The sequence below is a fragment of the Trichomycterus rosablanca genome, chromosome 1 (genome assembly GCF_030014385.1).
Source record: "Trichomycterus rosablanca isolate fTriRos1 chromosome 1, fTriRos1.hap1, whole genome shotgun sequence".
Taxonomy (NCBI): Eukaryota; Metazoa; Chordata; class Actinopteri; order Siluriformes; family Trichomycteridae; genus Trichomycterus; species Trichomycterus rosablanca.
The window spans coordinates 2,419,404-2,440,631 of NC_085988.1; the positions used below are offsets into that span (position 1 = coordinate 2,419,404).

The 21,228-nt window shown below is 44.3% G+C and overlaps 1 protein-coding gene across 2 annotated transcripts in view; it reads right to left on the minus strand.

Moving 5' to 3' along the window:
• The window catches only part of LOC134316947 (FH1/FH2 domain-containing protein 3-like), a 44,696-nt gene extending 23,987 nt beyond the window's left edge, over positions 1 to 20,709 (minus strand). For both annotated transcript variants that reach the window (XM_062997533.1, XM_062997524.1), the window contains exons 1-7: positions 20,414 to 20,709; positions 14,742 to 14,854; positions 13,693 to 13,757; positions 2,815 to 2,882; positions 2,144 to 2,249; positions 1,164 to 1,258; positions 678 to 789 (exon numbers count right to left, since the gene is read on the minus strand). In XM_062997533.1, the coding sequence (XP_062853603.1) occupies positions 678 to 789; positions 1,164 to 1,258; positions 2,144 to 2,249; positions 2,815 to 2,882; positions 13,693 to 13,757; positions 14,742 to 14,854; positions 20,414 to 20,581 (727 nt within the window). In that variant the 5' untranslated portion in view covers positions 20,582 to 20,709. The remainder of the gene's footprint in view (positions 1 to 677; positions 790 to 1,163; positions 1,259 to 2,143; positions 2,250 to 2,814; positions 2,883 to 13,692; positions 13,758 to 14,741; positions 14,855 to 20,413) is intronic.
• Between the last annotated feature and the right edge of the window lie 519 nt (positions 20,710 to 21,228).

Sequence of the window (21,228 nt, forward strand, 5' to 3'; positions counted from 1 at the left end):
CATCATCACAAATTTAAAGAGAAGGGTAACCGGCAAACGAATGGTGGTTACCATGGCAACGAGAATGCTGTGCGCGTCTGATGCGTGCCTCTCTCTGTCTCTTTTTTTTCCCAGATAAAAGACGAGTACAAAATCAGATGAGCATTAATTATTAAAAAAAATTTTTTTAATGTATTTATTTTTTACAAGCTGTCCGCGACCCGCCCAGAACGTGTCCACGACCCACCAGTTGAGAATCGCTGGTCTAGAAGATGAGCGACTCAAACAGCAGCAATAGATGAGTGATCGTCTCTGACTTTACATCTACAAGGTGGACCGACTAGGTAGGAGTGTCTTATAGAGTGGACAGTGAGTGGACACGGTATTTAAAAACTCCAGCAGCGCTGCTGTGTCTGATCCACTCATACCAGCACAACACACACTAACACACCACCACCATGTCAGTGTCACTGCAGTGCTGAAAATCATCCACCACCTAAATAATACCTGCTCTGTGGGGTCCTGTGGGGGTCCTAACAAAGTATGTATAGAAACAGGACTACAGGACTACAGTCAGTATTTGTAGAACTACAAAGTGCTTCTATATGGTTAGTGGAGCTGATAAAATGGACAGTGAGTGTAGAAACAAAGAGGTGGTTTTAATGTTATGCCTGATCGGTGTATATATATTTTCTTACCTTTCATAGCATCTACGGTGTTAATGGCCTGAAGGAGCAGTGCAGTGTTAGACTCGGCATATTCAACAAACACCAGCAACAACTTCAGCGCCGTCTTAACCACCAGACGAAACTGTAACACACACACACACACACACACACACACACACACACACACACACACACAGTGTAAGGATTCCAGTCAGCACCTTTGTTACCCACCAGGGTGAGACAAAGTTCCTCAGAGATGATTCAGAACTGAATTTACTCCTGAGTTTACATGTACATTTCCAGAACTTAAATTATATATCAGAGATTTAGATCTCAATCCCATAATCCTCCTCGGTGCCAGTGTTAAACTGTAAACACATCAGAACTGATGAGGATCAAACTTCTTATTTCATATTTCATTTTATTTCATTTATTTTAATTGAAATCAATCATTATTACTTAATAATAATAATAATAATAATAAACGTACACACACATCCCCGCCCACTTTCTCACCTTTGAGCCAATCAGAATGTAGAGCCACTGGATGGTCTCAGGATGAGCAATGACCCCGTTCATACCGTCCACATACATCATGATCTGTCCTAAAGCTACAGACACAGATACACATCATCATCATATATTATTATTATTATTATTATTATTATTTTTATTATTATTATTATTATTTTTATTATTATTATTATTATTATTTTATTATTTTTATTTTATTATTATTATTAATAATTATTTTTATTATTTTACTATTTTATTATTTTTATTATTTATTATTATTATTTTACTATTTTATTATTTTTATTATTATTTCATTATTATGACTATTATTTTAATTATTATTATTATTAGTATTATTATCTTTATAATTTTTTTAGTATTATTATATTATTATTCATGAGGTAAGAGGGAAGATGACAGTGTACAGAGCAACAGATAACCTACAGTCAGTAATTGTATACCCACAAAGTGCATCTGTATGTTAGGATTTAAATAATCAATAATCAAATAAATACATAAATAAATAAATATGTAAATACAAAAATAAAAAGTAAATAACTAATTATATAATAAGTATATAAATACATACATAAATAAAGAAAAAAAAGTTAATTAAAAACAAAATAAATAATAAATAAACAAATAAATACATAAATAAATAATTTAATAATAAAAAACAGATAGGCTACAGTCAGTAATTGTATTCCCACAAAGTGCATCTGTATGTTAAGATTTAAATGATCAATAATCAAATAAATACATAAATAAATAAATATGTAAATACATAAATATATACATAAATAAATTTTTTTATAAATAAGTAAATTAAAAACAAAAAAAATAAATAAACAAATAAACACAAATAAAAACCACATAAATAAATAAATAAGTAAATAAATTAATTAGTGAAAAAATAACTAAAGCAAACAAACACAATGAAATATAAATAAAACATAATTAAATAAATAAATAAAGAGAACCTCTGAGGATGTAGTTCTGGTAGTTCTGATCAGCCTCAGCTCCGACTTTAATCAGACAGGTCAGTCCTTCAGCCATCACGAACGCGTGGACCAGATCTTTATCATCCTGTACCACACACAACCAATAATGTACAGTTACACGCAGAAGTGACCACACCCTCGGTCATTCTAAACATAACATCTGTGTGTCGTGGTTTAGCTGAACGTCTACTCTGGGGATTGGTAACGACATTTAAAACAGGGTCAGAACAAGTCATCAGTCTCTGCTGAAACCACCTACGACATAATGCTGCCACCACCATGCTTCACAGTACAGTATACATGCTGTATCTGTGTAGTGTGTGAGATTCAGGTCAGAGTTCCATCCTGGTCTCGTCTGATCATAAAACCTTTCAGCTGAGGTCAGCTGAACCTTGTGGGCCACGTTTGCCACCATCACGATACCAGTCTGAACCTCACCAGCTGATGGTATAGTGTGTGTGTGTGTGTGTTTACCAGCACTATGACTACAGTGTGTGTTTCAATTATGCACTATGACAACATAAAACTGGCTCTGCCACCTTTAGAAGAACGAGTGCAACCAAACACCTCCAATAACTGGAGATCAGAAGGTTCAATCACTGTGGAAGAATGTGTGTGTGTATATATATATAGTGTGTGTGTGTGTGTACCTGGAAGATCTGTTTGAGGGAGAATAAAGCTCTTCTGAGGTCTCGTCCATTGGAGTTATACAGCTTCTCTGTGTACATAAAAACAGTTCATCTTATTATTCACGTCTCTACATTAAAGCTCAACATTTGATCGACGTGGTGATGTTTTGATAGAATAAAGGATGAGGTGGAGGTCAGGAAGGTAAAAGATGAGACGATGGTGTGGAGGCAATGTTGAAGTAACACAGGTAGTGGAGGTGGATGAAGGCAAGAAGAGACTGGGTGGAGCTGGTGGACGTGATGAAGGACATGGTGGAGGTGATGAAAGTCATTAAAGACACTTGGAGATGGTAAAGGACATGGTGGAGGTGATGAAAATGGTGAAGGACATGGTGGAGGTGGTGAAGGACATGGTGGAGGTGGTGAAGGACATGGTGGAGATGATGAAGGTGATGGAAGTGATGGAGGTGATGAAAGACATGGTGGAGGTGGTGGAGGTGATTAAAAACGAGGTGGAGCTGATGAAGGTCATTCAAGACACGGTGGAGGTGATTGAGGCTCATCTGGCTTTACAGTGTTCATTATCTGACCTCTGAAGGTCGACCCCATGCTTACTTTAATGCACAGGTCAGTTACCCATGATTCATCAGTAAACAAGGTCAGATCTCGTGTGTGGAACAGTGGTGTTAATGCTAAGTGGTGCTTATTTATAGAACATCAGGAGCTGAAGAGCTTCCTGCTCACTGATAACAGCATGCTAACAACGTTCCTGCTAAACTTAACATCTGACCTCACCAACCTGAGATATGAACCATGCCATGATACACCCTGGTACTGACACACCCACATACCATGATACACCCTGGTACTGACACACCCCCATACCATGATACACCCTGGTACTGACACACCCTCATACCATGATACACCCTGGTACTGACACACCCCCATGCCATGATACACCCTGGTACTGACACACCCCCATACCATGATACACCCTGGTACTGACACACCCCCATACCATGATACACCCTGGTACTGACACACCCCCAAACCATGATACACCCTGGTACTGACACCCCCCATACCATGATACACCCTGGTACTGACACACCCCCATACCATGACACACCCTGGTACTGACACGCCCCCATACCATGATACACCCTGGTACTGACACACCCCCAAATCATGATACACCCTGGTACTGACACACCCCCATACCATGATACACCCTGGTACTGACACACCCCCATACCATGACAGACCCTGGTACTGACACACCCCCATACCATGATACACCCTGGTACTGACACACCCCCATACCATGATACACCCTGGTGCTGACACACCCCCATACCATGACACACCCTGGTACTGACACACCCCATACCATGATACACCCTGGTACTGACACACCCCCATACCATGATACACCCTGGTACTGACACACCGTCATACCATGACAGACCCTGGTACTAACACACCCCATACCATGATACACCCTGGTACTGACACACCCCCATACCATGATACACCCTGGTACTGACACACCCCCATACCATGATACACCCTGGTACTGACACACCCCCATACCATGACAGACCCTGGTACTGACACACCCCCATACCATGACAGACCCTGGTACTGACACACCCCCATACCATGATACACCCTGGTACTGACACCCCCCCATACCATGATACACCCTGGTACTGACACACCCCATACCATGATACACCCTGGTACTGACACACCCTCATACCATGATACACCCTGGTACTGACACACCCCCATACCATGATACACCCTGGTACTGACACACCCCCATACCATGATACACCCTGGTACTGACACACCCCCATACCATGATACACCCTGGTACTGACACACCCCCATACCATGATACACCCTGGTACTGACACACCCCCATACCATGATACACCCTGGTACTGACACGCCCCCATACCATGACACACCCTGGTACTGACACACCCCATACCATGATACACCCTGGTACTGACACACCCCCATACCATGATACACCCTGGTACTGACACACCCCCATACCATGATACACCCTGGTACTGACACACCCCCATACCATGATACACCCTGGTACTGAAACACCCCCATATCATGATACACCCTGGTACTGACACACCCCCATACCATGATACACCCTGGTACTGAAACACCCCCATACCATGATACACCCTGGTACTGACACACCCCCATACCATGATACACCCTGGTACTGACACACCCCATACCATGATACACCCTGGTACTGACACACCCCCATACCATGATACACCCTGGTACTGACACACCCCCATACCATGATACACCCTGGTACTGACACGCCCCCATACCATGACACACCCTGGTACTGACACACCCCATACCATGATACACCCTGGTACTGACACACCCCCATACCATGATACACCCTGGTACTGACACACCCCCATACCATGATACACCCTGGTACTGAAACACCCCCATATCATGATACACCCTGGTACTGACACACCCCCATACCATGATACACCCTGGTACTGAAACACCCCCATATCATGATACACCCTGGTACTGACACACCCCCATACCATGATACACCCTGGTACTGAAACACCCCCATACCATGATACACCCTGGTACTGACACACCCCCATACCATGATACACCCTGGTACTGACACACCCCCATACCATGATACACCCTGGTACTGACACACCCCCATACCATGATACACCCTGGTACTGACACACCCCCATACCATGATACACCCTGGTACTGACACACCCCCATACCATGACACACCCTGGTACTGACACACCCCATACCATGATACACCCTGGTACTGACACACCCCCATACCATGATACACCCTGGTACTGACACGCCCCCATACCATGATACACCCTGGTACTGACACACCCCCATACCATGACAGACCCTGGTACTGACACTCCCCCATACCATGATACACCCTGGTACTGACACACCCCCATACCATGATACACCCTGGTACTGACACACCCCCATACCATGATACACCCTGGTACTGACACACCCCCATACCATGATACACCCTGGTACTGACACACCCTCATACCATGATACACCCTGGTACTGACACACCCCCATACCATGACAGACCCTGGTACTGACACGCCCCCATACCATGATACACCCTGGTACTGACACACCCCCATACCATGATACACCCTGGTACTGACACACCCCCATACCATGATACACCCTGGTACTGACACACCCCCATACCATGATACACCCTGGTACTGACACACCCCCATACCATGATACACCCTGGTACTGACACACCCCCATATCATGATACACCCTGGTACTGACACACCCCCATACCATGATACACCCTGGTACTGAAACACCCCCATATCATGATACACCCTGGTACTGACACACCCCCATACCATGATACACCCTGGTACTGACACACCCCCATACCATGACAGACCCTGGTACTGACACACCCCCAAATCATGATACACCCTGGTACTGACACACCCCCATACCATGATACACCCTGGTACTGACACACCCCCATACCATGACAGACCCTGGTACTGACACACCCCCATACCATGATACACCCTGGTACTGACACACCCCCATACCATGATACACCCTGGTGCTGACACACCCCCATACCATGACACACCCTGGTACTGACACACCCCATACCATGATACACCCTGGTACTGACACACCCCCATACCATGATACACCCTGGTACTGACACACCGTCATACCATGACAGACCCTGGTACTAACACACCCCATACCATGATACACCCTGGTACTGACACACCCCCATACCATGATACACCCTGGTACTGACACACCCCCATACCATGATACACCCTGGTACTGACACACCCCCATACCATGACAGACCCTGGTACTGACACACCCCCATACCATGACAGACCCTGGTACTGACACACCCCCATACCATGATACACCCTGGTACTGACACACCCCCATACCATGATACACCCTGGTACTGACACACCCCATACCATGATACACCCTGGTACTGACACACCCTCATACCATGATACACCCTGGTACTGACACACCCCCATACCATGATACACCCTGGTACTGACACACCCCCATACCATGATACACCCTGGTACTGACACACCCCCATACCATGATACACCCTGGTACTGACACACCCCCATACCATGATACACCCTGGTACTGACACACCCCCATACCATGATACACCCTGGTACTGACACGCCCCCATACCATGACACACCCTGGTACTGACACACCCCATACCATGATACACCCTGGTACTGACACACCCCCATACCATGATACACCCTGGTACTGACACACCCCCATACCATGATACACCCTGGTACTGACACACCCCCATACCATGATACACCCTGGTACTGAAACACCCCCATATCATGATACACCCTGGTACTGACACACCCCCATACCATGATACACCCTGGTACTGAAACACCCCCATATCATGATACACCCTGGTACTGACACACCCCCATACCATGATACACCCTGGTACTGAAACACCCCCATACCATGATACACCCTGGTACTGACACACCCCCATACCATGATACACCCTGGTACTGACACACCCCATACCATGATACACCCTGGTACTGACACACCCCCATACCATGATACACCCTGGTACTGACACACCCCCATACCATGATACACCCTGGTACTGACACGCCCCCATACCATGACACACCCTGGTACTGACACACCCCATACCATGATACACCCTGGTACTGACACACCCCCATACCATGATACACCCTGGTACTGACACACCCCCATACCATGATACACCCTGGTACTGAAACACCCCCATACCATGATACACCCTGGTACTGACACGCCCCCATACCATGACACACCCTGGTACTGACACACCCCATACCATGATACACCCTGGTACTGACACGCCCCCATACCATGACACACCCTGGTACTGACACACCCCATACCATGATACACCCTGGTACTGACACACCCCCATACCATGATACACCCTGGTACTGACACACCCCCATACCATGATACACCCTGGTACTGACACACCCCCATACCATGATACACCCTGGTACTGAAACACCCCCATATCATGATACACCCTGGTACTGACACACCCCCATACCATGATACACCCTGGTACTGAAACACCCCCATATCATGATACACCCTGGTACTGACACACCCCCATACCATGATACACCCTGGTACTGACACACCCCCATACCATGATACACCCTGGTGCTGACACACCCCCATACCATGACACACCCTGGTACTGACACACCCCATACCATGATACACCCTGGTACTGACACACCCCCATACCATGATACACCCTGGTACTGACACACCGTCATACCATGACAGACCCTGGTACTAACACACCCCATACCATGATACACCCTGGTACTGACACACCCCCATACCATGATACACCCTGGTACTGACACACCCCCATACCATGATACACCCTGGTACTGACACACCCCCATACCATGACAGACCCTGGTACTGACACACCCCCATACCATGACAGACCCTGGTACTGACACACCCCCATACCATGATACACCCTGGTACTGACACACCCCCATACCATGATACACCCTGGTACTGACACACCCCATACCATGATACACCCTGGTACTGACACACCCTCATACCATGATACACCCTGGTACTGACACACCCCCATACCATGATACACCCTGGTACTGACACACCCCCATACCATGATACACCCTGGTACTGACACACCCCCATACCATGATACACCCTGGTACTGACACACCCCCATACCATGATACACCCTGGTACTGACACGCCCCCATACCATGACACACCCTGGTACTGACACACCCCATACCATGATACACCCTGGTACTGACACACCCCCATACCATGATACACCCTGGTACTGACACACCCCCATACCATGATACACCCTGGTACTGACACACCCCCATACCATGATACACCCTGGTACTGAAACACCCCCATATCATGATACACCCTGGTACTGACACACCCCCATACCATGATACACCCTGGTACTGAAACACCCCCATATCATGATACACCCTGGTACTGACACACCCCCATACCATGATACACCCTGGTACTGAAACACCCCCATACCATGATACACCCTGGTACTGACACACCCCCATACCATGATACACCCTGGTACTGACACACCCCATACCATGATACACCCTGGTACTGACACACCCCCATACCATGATACACCCTGGTACTGACACACCCCCATACCATGATACACCCTGGTACTGACACGCCCCCATACCATGACACACCCTGGTACTGACACACCCCATACCATGATACACCCTGGTACTGACACACCCCCATACCATGATACACCCTGGTACTGACACACCCCCATACCATGATACACCCTGGTACTGAAACACCCCCATATCATGATACACCCTGGTACTGACACACCCCCATACCATGATACACCCTGGTACTGAAACACCCCCATATCATGATACACCCTGGTACTGACACACCCCCATACCATGATACACCCTGGTACTGAAACACCCCCATACCATGATACACCCTGGTACTGACACACCCCCATACCATGATACACCCTGGTACTGACACACCCCCATACCATGATACACCCTGGTACTGACACACCCCCATACCATAATACACCCTGGTACTGACACACCCCCATACCATGATACACCCTGGTACTGACACACCCCCATACCATGATACACCCTGGTACTGACACACCCCCATACCATGATACACCCTGGTACTGACACACCCCCATACCATGACACACCCTGGTACTGACACATCCCCATACAATGATACACCCTGGTACTGAAACACCCCCATACCATGATACACCCTGGTACTGAAACACCCCCATACCATGATACACCCTGGTACTGAAACACCCCCATACCATGATACACCCTGGTACTGACACACCCCCATACCATGATACACCCTGGTACTGACACACCCCCATACCATGATACACCCTGGTACTGACACACCCCCATACCATGACACACCCTGGTACTGAAACACCCCCATACCATGATACACCCTGGTACTGACACACCCCCATACCATGATACACCCTGGTACTGAAACACCCCCATACCATGATACACCCTGGTACTGACACACCCCCATACCATGATACACCCTGGTACTGACACACCCCCATACCATGATACACCCTGGTACTGACACATCCCCATACAATGATACACCCTGGTACTGACACACCCCCATACCATGATACACCCTGGTACTGACACACCCCCATACACACCCCCATACCATGATACACCCTGGTACTGACACACCCTCATACCATGATACACCCTGGTACTGACACACCCCCATACCATGATACACCCTGGTACTGAAACACCCCCATACCATGATACACCCTGGTACTGACACACCCCCATACCATGATACACCCTGGTACTGACACACCCCCATACCATGATACACCCTGGTACTGACACATCCCCATACAATGATACACCCTGGTACTGACACACCCCCATACCATGATACACCCTGGTACTGACACACCCCCATACCATGATACACCCTGGTACTGACACACCCCCTTAGCATGACAGACCCTGGTACTGACACGCCCCCATACCATGATACACCCTGGTACTGACACACCCCATACCATGATACACCCTGGTACTGACACACCCCCATACCATGATACACCCTGGTACTGACACGCCCCCATACCATGATACACCCTGGTACTGACACACCCCCATACCATGACAGACCCTGGTACTGACACTCCCCCATACCATGATACACCCTGGTACTGACACACCCCCATACCATGATACACCCTGGTACTGACACACCCCCATACCATGATACACCCTGGTACTGACACACCCCCATACCATGATACACCCTGGTACTGACACACCCTCATACCATGATACACCCTGGTACTGACACACCCCCATACCATGACAGACCCTGGTACTGACACGCCCCCATACCATGATACACCCTGGTACTGACACACCCCCATACCATGATACACCCTGGTACTGACACACCCCCATACCATGATACACCCTGGTACTGACACACCCCCATACCATGATACACCCTGGTACTGACACGCCCCCATACCATGATACACCCTGGTACTGACACACCCCCATACCATGATACACCCTGGTACTGACACACCCCCATACCATGATACACCCTGGTACTGACACACCCCCATACCATGATACACCCTGGTACTGACACAGCATCATGTGAGTGACTCCAGAGGAGCTAAAAATAAATAATCAGGACACATTGACACCAACCACCAACATTCTATTGTACACTCAGCAGTGTGTGTGTGTGTGTGTGTGTGTGCCAGGTCAGCTGAGAGCTATATTGGCCTCTTTGAGGTAACCACAATGTTTAAACACACACACACACACACACCACTAACAGGTTTATCAACTCAATAATACTAAATGTATATGCTTGTAGGATTGGGGCAACAGTTTGGGGAAGGGCCTTCTGGTATCTGCGGTCCTGACCTCAAACCCTGCTGAACATCAACTGTGAGCCAGACCTTCCATCACAGTGTGTGAGCTCACACCTACAAACATCACGATGTGATTACTGTTCCTAAATTCTGATCACTGTTCCTCAGGTCTGATTATTGTTCCTCAGGTCTGATTACTGTTCCTGTTCCTCAGGTCTGATCACTGTTCCTCAGGTCTGATTACTGTTCCTGTTCCTCAGATCTGATTACTGTTACTGTTTCTCAGGTCTGATTACTGTTCTTCAGGTCTGATTTCTGTTCCTGTTCCTCAGGTCTGATTACTGTTTTTCAGGTCTGATTTCTGTTCCTGTTCCTCAGGTCTGATTACTGTTCCTCAGGTCTGATTTCTGTTCTTGTTCCTCAGGTCTGATTACTGTTCCCAAAGTCTGATCACTGTTCCTCAGGTCTGATCATTGTTCCTGTTCCTCAGGTCTGATTACTGTTCCTGTTCCTCAGGTCTGATCACTGTTCCTCAGGTCTGATTACTGTTCCTGTTCCTCAGGTCTGAGCACTGTTCCTCAGGTCTGATTACTGTTCCTAAAGTTTGATCACTGTTCATCAGGTCTGATCACTGTTACTGTTCCTTAGGTCTAATTACTGTTCCTGTTCCTCAGGTCTGATTACTGTTCCTGTTCCTCAGGTCTGATCACTGTTCCTCAGTTCTGATTATTGTTCCTAAAGTCTGATCACTATTCCTCAGGTCTGATTACTGTTCCTCAGATATGATTACTGTTCCTCAGATATGATTACTGTTCCTCAGGTCTGATTACTGTTCCTGTTCCTCAGGTCTGATTACTGTTCCTGTTCCTCAGGTCTGATCACTGTTCCTCAGTTCTGATTATTGTTCCTCAGGTCCGATCACTATTCCTCAGGTTTGATTACTGTTCCTCAGATATGATTACTGTTCCTCAGGTCTGATTACTGTTCCTGTTCCTCAGGTCTGATTACTGTTCCTAAAGTCTGATCACTGTTCATCAGGTCTGATCACTGTTACTGTTCCTCAGGTCTGATTACTGTTACTGTTCCTCCTGGTCTGATCACTGTTCCTCAGGTCTGATCACTGTTCCTCAGGTCTGATTACTGTTCCTCAGATATGATTACTGTTCCTGTTCCTCAGGTCTGATCACTGTTCCTCAGGTCTGATTATTGTTCCTCAGGTCTGATTACTGTTCTTCAGGTCTGATTACTGTTTCTCAGATATGATTACTGTTCCTGTTCCTCAGGTCTGATTATTGTTCCTCAGACCTGATTACTGTTCCTCAGGTCTGATTACTGTTCCTGTTCCTCAGGTCTGATCACTGTTCCTAAATGCTGATTATTGTTCCTCAGGGCTGATTACTGTTTCTCAGATCTGATTACTGTTTCTCAGGTCTGATTACTGTTCTTGTTTCTCAGGTCTGAATACTGTTCCTGTTCCTCAGATATGATTACTGTTTCTAAATTCTGATTATTGTTCCTCAGGTCTGATCACTGTTCCTGTTCCTCAGGTCTGATTACTGTTCCTCAGATCTGATCACTGTTCCTCAGATCTGATTATTGTTCCTCAGGTCTGATCACTGTCCCTCAGGTCTGATTACTGTTCCTCAGATCTGATCACTGTTCCTCAGATCTGATTACTGTTCCTCAGGTCTGATCACTGTTCCTCAGGTCTGATTACTGTTCCTCAGGTCTGATCACTGTTCCTCAGGTCTGATTACTGTTCCTCTGATGAGGTTATTAACAGTAAACGTGGTGGTTTTGATGGTTGAACTTGTTGAACTGAATGTGAGAGTCAGTCTGACCTCAGCTCTGGAATTCTGAGCTCTTCACCGAACCTCAATTACAAGCTCGAAATAGAACCACTATCATCCACACACACACACACACACACACACACACACACACACACACACACACACCCTACACACACACACACACACCCTACACACACACACACACACACACACCCTACACACACACACCCTACACACAGACACAAACAGTGCATAAACACACTCAAGTAAACCAACAGCACACTTATAAACACACTACACACACTGTTCACACACACAGTACACACACTACACACACAGCACAATACACACACACACACACACAGCACAATACACACACACACACACACACAGCACAATACACACACACACACACACACACACACACACACGCGACGATGGATCTATAATAAAGATTCTCACCGATACAGGCGTGAACTCGAACACTCAGCTCAGTTCTCAGGATGATGCTGTGCTTCTTCCCTGTCCTGATACACACACACACACACACACACACACACAAACAATAATCAATTCGTATTCATAATTAATCATCTATAATAAAGTAACGATAACAGTAACTCATTTTATTGTTTTAATTAGTATTTTGCTAATATTTAATCATGTGACCTTACAGGTCAGGACTGTAGGCAGGCCAGTTCAGTACCCGTACCCACTTCCTCCTCAGCCATGCCTTTTTAAAGAGCTGGAATGCTGATTCATCTGACCACAATACATGGTTCCACTGTGTGATGGTCCATCCTAGACGCCTCCGAGCCCAGAGAAGTCGACGCTGCTTCTGGACATGGTTAACATAAGGCTTTTTTTTTGTACAGTAAAGTGTTAAGTATGATTAGTGCAGTAACTCTGTATTGTAGAGCTTGATAAAGGTTTGATAAACTAGTCCCTCACCCACGTGCTTATATCAGCTAGTGTTGAGTGGAGGTTCTTGATGCGGCGCCGTCACAAGTCACACTTAGTTTACTTTAGTGTTTGGCTCATCTGTGTTAATTGTGGCGGGATGCGTTTCGTTTTCATTGCTCTTTGGTAAAGAGGGACGGTGGGAGCCTAATGGGTGGAGCTTTTGGCTATCAATCGGAAGATAGTAAGTTTAAATCCCTTGAGCGAGGCCATCAAACCTGTCTGCTTCAGGGACTGACCCTCAATCGCCAGCATCCAATCAGAAAGAGATCATTACCAAAGCTCAGTTGAAAGTCTCTGAGGCATGTGAAAAGGAAGGCAGCAATAGCTCGGTGTTTAAAGTGCTGGACTAGTTATCAGACATAATCATAAGGATGCTGGTTCAAGACCCACCACTGCTGTGCAAAGCCCTTAACCCTCAACAGCTCTGGGATGAACCGGAACATCAACTGGTCAATCGGCACCCACCTTTACAAATGCTGCCATCTTTTGACTGAATGGGCACAAATTCCCACACACGGGCACACTTCAAAGTCTTATGAGAAGCTTACCCTCCGTAGTCGTCCTGCTGGAACCCCTCAAGTTCATCCCTCTGTTCCGCCAGAGAAGATTCCAGATCCAGATACGTTGCATTGTAAGAGAGCTGCAGGGCGCAGTCGTCCAACTACACACAGGAGAACAAAGAACATCAAGACCAGAACCTGTCGTCCAACTACACACAGAAGAACAAAGAACATCAAGATCAGAACCTGTCGTCCAACTACACACAGAAGAACAAAGAACATCAAGACCAGAACCTGTCGTCCAACTACACACAGAAGAACAAAGAACATCAAGACCAGAACCTGTCGTCCAACTACACACAGGAGAACAAAGAACATCAAGACCAGAACCTGTCGTCCAACTACACACAGAAGAACAAAGAACATCAAGACCAGAACCTGTCGTCCAACTACACACAGAAGAACAAAAAACATCAAGACCAGAACCTGTCGTCCAACTACACACAGGAGAACAAAGAACATCAAGACCAGAACCTGTCGTCCAACTACACACAGAAGAACAAAGAACATCAAGATCAGAACCTGTCGTCCAACTACACACAGAAGAACAAAGAACATCAAGACCAGAACCTGTCGTCCAACTACACACAGAAGAACAAAGAACATCAAGACCAGAACCTGTCGTCCAACTACACACAGGAGAACAAAGAACATCAAGACCAGAACCTGTCGTCCAACTACACACAGAAGAACAAAGAACATCAAGACCAGAACCTGTCGTCCAACTACACACAGAAGAACAAAAAACATCAAGACCAGAACCTGTCGTCCAACTACACACAGGAGAACAAAGAACATCAAGACCAGAACCTGTCGTCCAACTACACACAGAAGAACAAAGAACATCAAGATCAGAACCTGTCGTCCAACTACACACAGAAGAACAAAGAACATCAAGATCAGAACCTGTCGTCCAACTACACACAGAAGAACAAAGAACATCAAGACCAGAACCTGTCGTCCAACTACACACAGAAGAACAAAGAACATCAAGACCAGAACCTGTCGTCCAACTACACACAGAAGAACAAAGAACATCAAGACCAGAACCTGAATCTGAGTTTATTTACACCCACAGACGAGGCACTGAGATGAAGGTAACACGAGATCCAGTGGGTGCCAAGAAAGTTCACCACACCAGGACGCCAACACCAGCACTATCCTGGACCGTGCTCACAAGGCAGCTTGGATCCATGAAGAGTCATCACACCGGTTTTGGTGAACCTGTGCCTACTGTAGCCTTAGATACCAGTTCTGGCCTGACCGCAGTGGAACCTGATGTGATCTGTTGTTACTGCTCATCCACTTTAAGGTTTGGCTTCCTGTAAGCTTGGACCTCCTCTCTGAACAAGTATCGTCAACAAGACGTTTCCGGCTGCTGGACTGCCACTCACTGGATGTTTCCCCCCCTCACTCCATTTTGACTATTGACTATGCTGTTCTTCAATGGTCAGGACCCCCACAGGACCACCACCGAGCAGGTATTATTTAGGTGGTGGATGATTCTCAGCACTGCAGTGACACTGACATGGTGCTGGTGTGTTAGTGTTTGTTGTGCTGGTTTGAGTGGATCAGACAAAGCAGCGCTGCTGGAGTTTTTAAACACCTCACTGTCACTGCTGGACTGAGAATAGTCCACCAACCAAAAATATCCAGCCAATAGCGCCCCGTGGGCAGCGTCCTGTGAGCACTGATGAAGGTCTAGAAGATGACCGACTCAAACAGCAGCAATAGATGAGCGATCGTCTCTGACTTCACATCTACAAGGTGAAACAACTAGGTAGGAGTTTCTAATAGAGTGGACAGTGAGTGGACACGGTATTATGATCTGTCATCATATTTACTTTGTCTGTCCTTATATATACTTTTGCAAAGCAATGACAGCATAGTGATATGACATGATGTATCATAAGTGTGTGTGTGTGTGTGTGTGTGTGTGTGTAGAGGAAGTAAATAGGTTGTGTAATGGCCCGGTGTTAATCAGACCTGTAATCCAGCACACGTGTTGTCCAGATGACAGGTGCGCAGTACATGATCATGTATCACCACGGTAACAGGCGTGTTGAGTGTCAGAAACAGGTGCCCGTGACATGCGGCCCATAATGCACTGGGGGCGGATACGTTTATGAGGGGAGTGTGTGTGTGTGATTTATTTACATCTTTAATTAGATCTTTAATTTCTCAGTCACTTTAATTTCAAGCTTTGTTTAGGAGGCGATTTTGTTGACTAAAATAACATTTGTTTACTTATTTATGAGCATTATTACACTTTCTACTTTATATACAGTGTATCACAAAAGTGAGTACACCCCTCACATTTCTGCAAATATTTCATTATATCTTTTCATGGGACAACACTATAGACATGAAACTTGGATATAACTTAGAGTAGTCAGTGTACAGCTTGTATAGCAGTGTAGATTTACTGTCTTCTGAAAATGACTCAACACACAGCCATTAATGTCTAAATAGCTGCAACATAAGTGAGTACACCCCACAGTGAACATGTCCAAATTGTGCCCAAATGTGTCGTTGTCCCTCCCTGGTGTCATGTGTCAAGGTCCCAGGTGTAAATGGGGAGCAGGGCTGTTAAATTTGGTGTTTTGGGTACAATTCTCTCATACTGGCCACTGGATATTCAACATGGCACCTCATGGCAAATAACTCTCTGAGGATTTGAGAAATAGAATTGTTGCTCTCCACAAAGATGGCCTGGGCTATAAGAAGATTGCTAACACCCTGAAACTGAGCTACAGCATGGTGGCCAAGGTCATACAGCGGTTTTCCAGGACAGGTTCCACTCGGAACAGGCTTCGCCAGGGTCGACCAAAGAAGTTGAGTCCACGTGTTCGGCGTCATATCCAGAGGTTGGCTTTAAAAAATAGACACATGAGTGCTGCCAGCATTGCTGCAGAGGTTGAAGACGTGGGAGGTCAGCCTGTCAGTGCTCAGACCATACGCCGCACACTGCATCAACTCGGTCTGCATGGTCGTCATCCCAGGAGGAAGCTGACGCACAAGAAAGCCCGCAAACAGTTTGCTGAAGACAAGCAGTCCAAGAACATGGATTACTGGAATGCCCTGTGGTCTGACGAGACCAAGATAAACTTGTTTGGCTCAGATGGTGTCCAGCATGTGTGGCGGCGCCCTGGTGAGAAGTACCAAGACAACTGTATCTTGCCTACAGTCAAGCATGGTGGTGGTAGCATCATGGTCTTGGGCTGCATGAGTGTTGCTGGCACTGGGGAGCTGCAGTTCATTGAGGGAAACATGAATTCCAACATGTACTGTGACATTCTGAAACAGAGCATGATCCCCTCCCTTCGAAAACTGGGCCTCATGGCAGTTTTCCAACAGGATAACAACCCCAAACACAACCTCCAAGATGACAACTGCCTTGCTGAGGAAGCTGAAGGTAAAGGTGATGGACTAAACCCAATTGAGCATCTCTGGCGCATCCTCAAGTGGAAGGTGGAGGAGTTCAAGGTGTCTAACATCCACCAGCTCCGTGATGTCATCATGGAGGAGTGGAAGAGGATTTCAGTAGCAACCTGTGCAGCTCTGGTGAATTCCATGCCCAGGAGGGTTAAGGCAGTGCTGGATAATAATGGTGGTCACACAAAATATTGACACTTTGGGCACAATTTGGACATGTTCACTGTGGGGTGTACTCACTTATGTTGCAGCTATTTAGACATTAATGGCTGTGTGTTGAGTTATTTTCAGAAGACAGTAAATCTACACTGCTATACAAGTTGTACACTGACTACTCTAAGTTATATCCAAGTTTTATTTCTATAGTGTTGTCCCATGAAAAGATATAATAAAATATTTGCAGAAATGTGAGGGGTGTACTCACTTTTGTGATACACTGTATATTTATTTACTTTCCAGTAAATAAATATATATAAAGTAGCATCATGATGTGGGGATGTTTTTCAGCAGCTGGACTGGGGCGACACTGTCGAATCACATCATTATGAGCACCAGCTAATATCCAGAGTAAGCAGCTAGACGTGTCACAGGTAGTGCACCCCACAGCTGCTGGAGGGGGCCTGGGGGAGGATCCATAGAGCCAACACCACACCACCATCGAGGTGGTCCTACAAATGCTCAAAATTGCTATTAAGACTATTATTATTATTATCATTATTATTATTACTATTATACTATTATTTTTATTGTTAATATTATTATTTAAAAACAGCATTAATAATATTAAAAAATAATTATTATTTTCTTTTTATTATTAAATTAATTATTAATATCATTATTATTATGAATATATTATCTTACAAATATGATTAATATAACATTTTTATTATTTTTATTTATTCCTATAAATTATTTATAAAAAAATTATTAGTTATTATTATATATTTCATAATTATTATTTTATTAAATAATTGTATTATTATTACTACTTTCTTTGTTATTATCATTATTATTATTATTAATTATAATTATTTTTATTATTAATATTATTATTATTATTATTTAAAATGGTATTATTAACATTAATATGTAATTAGTTTTTATTTTATTATTAAGTTCAGTATTTTATTATAATTATTTAGCATTAATATTATTACTTTTTATGGTTATATTACTATTTAAAAAACATTATTATTGTTATTTTTATTATTGTTATTATTATTATTATTATTATATCATTATTTTTTATTATTATTAAAAAAATTTTTTAAATAATTTTATTAATGTTGTTTCATTATTAATATTATAATTATTATTATTATTTTTATATTTTAATATATATTATTTTTTATTATTATTTTTATATATATAATTTTTATATTTATTGTTATTTTGTTTTAATTATTAAGTAATTTATTATTAGTATTATTTTTAAATACATTTATTTTTGTTGTTGATATTTTGTTGTTTTGTTTTTATAATTGTTATTATTATTGTTGTTTTATTATAGTTCTTTAGTTATTATTATTATTATGATTATTGTTATTATTATTATCATTATTATTATTATTATTATTGCTACTATTATTTCCCCTATTATTATTATTATTATTAATATTATTATTATTATTATTATTGCTACTATTATTTTCACTATTATTATTATTATTATTATTATTATTATTATTATTATTGCTACTATTATTTTCACTATTATTATTATTATTATTATTATTATTATAGGGTTGGAATGGTGCTGAGTGGTGAGCTCAGTAGAAGCTCTCTGGTTGAACTGCAGTACAGTAACGAGACTCTTCTGGTTATATCTGGACCCTCTCACATTTCACCCCACACCCCCAGCTGTCACTAACAGCCCCTGACAGCACTGCCCACCAACACACAAACTGCCCACACCAACACACACACCAACACACACACTGCCCACACCAACACACACCTAATACTTCAATAAAACCTTCCAGCTATGTGGAGGACCTAAAAGATCTCAACATGCATCCAGAACTAAGTTAATAAAACTCATCAGTCTGAGAGGAGGTACAGGGACCTGGACCAGAGCTGAGTCCTAAACCAGTAACTTAACTTAATTTGAACACCTGATTAATCTCATGTCATGAAAATACGATCTAAATAAATACAGAAAGCAGGACAGAGGGAGAACCTGCTAAAGTCCCCGCAGACACTAACCGACGGCTCTGATTGATTACCTTGTGCGGGGGGCGCAGGAGCGCGTGCACGCTGGCCAGCTGGTCCACGAGCGGCGTGTCCGGGTTGAAGGCGTAACGCGGGGGGCGCGTGGGCTCCGGGAAGCTCGTGCTGTTGAACGGGTCGGTATCGTCCAGAAACTGGACCCTGCACTCGAACACGGAGCCCATGATCCCACCGAGCCCCGGCACCACTCACACACACTCTCACACTCACACACACTCTCACACACTCACACACACACCGAGGAGTTTAATCCCAAAGTTAATCCGGTAATCTGTTGCACGGACACACACACGCGCTCTCACAGCACTACTGACCGCTCGTGCACTTTTCCCCTCTGTGTGTGTGTGTGTGTGTGTGGAAAGATTAGATCCAATTACAAATCGGATAACAACTGTTTCAGCGCCACCCAGTGGTTACACACATCATGTATCATGTATCAGAGACAAACTCCATCACTGAGTTTATAAACAGATCTTTATACAAAAAGTATTTTTATTATTTATTTATTTATTTATTTATTTATTTATTTGTTTGTTTATTTATTTATTTGTTTGTTTGGTGTATTAATTCATTTATTTATTAATTCCTTTATTTTTTTAATTTATTTATTTATTTATTCATTCATCATTCATTCATTCATTTATTTGTGGCAAGCCGTAGCATAGTGGTTAAGGTTAAGCCCCACCTCTGCCAGGTTGCTGCTGTTGGGCCCTTGAGCAAGGTCCTTAACCCTCAATTGCTCAGACCGTATACTGTAACTGTAATGTATGTCGCTTTGGATAAAGGCATCTGGTAAATGTAAATATTAATT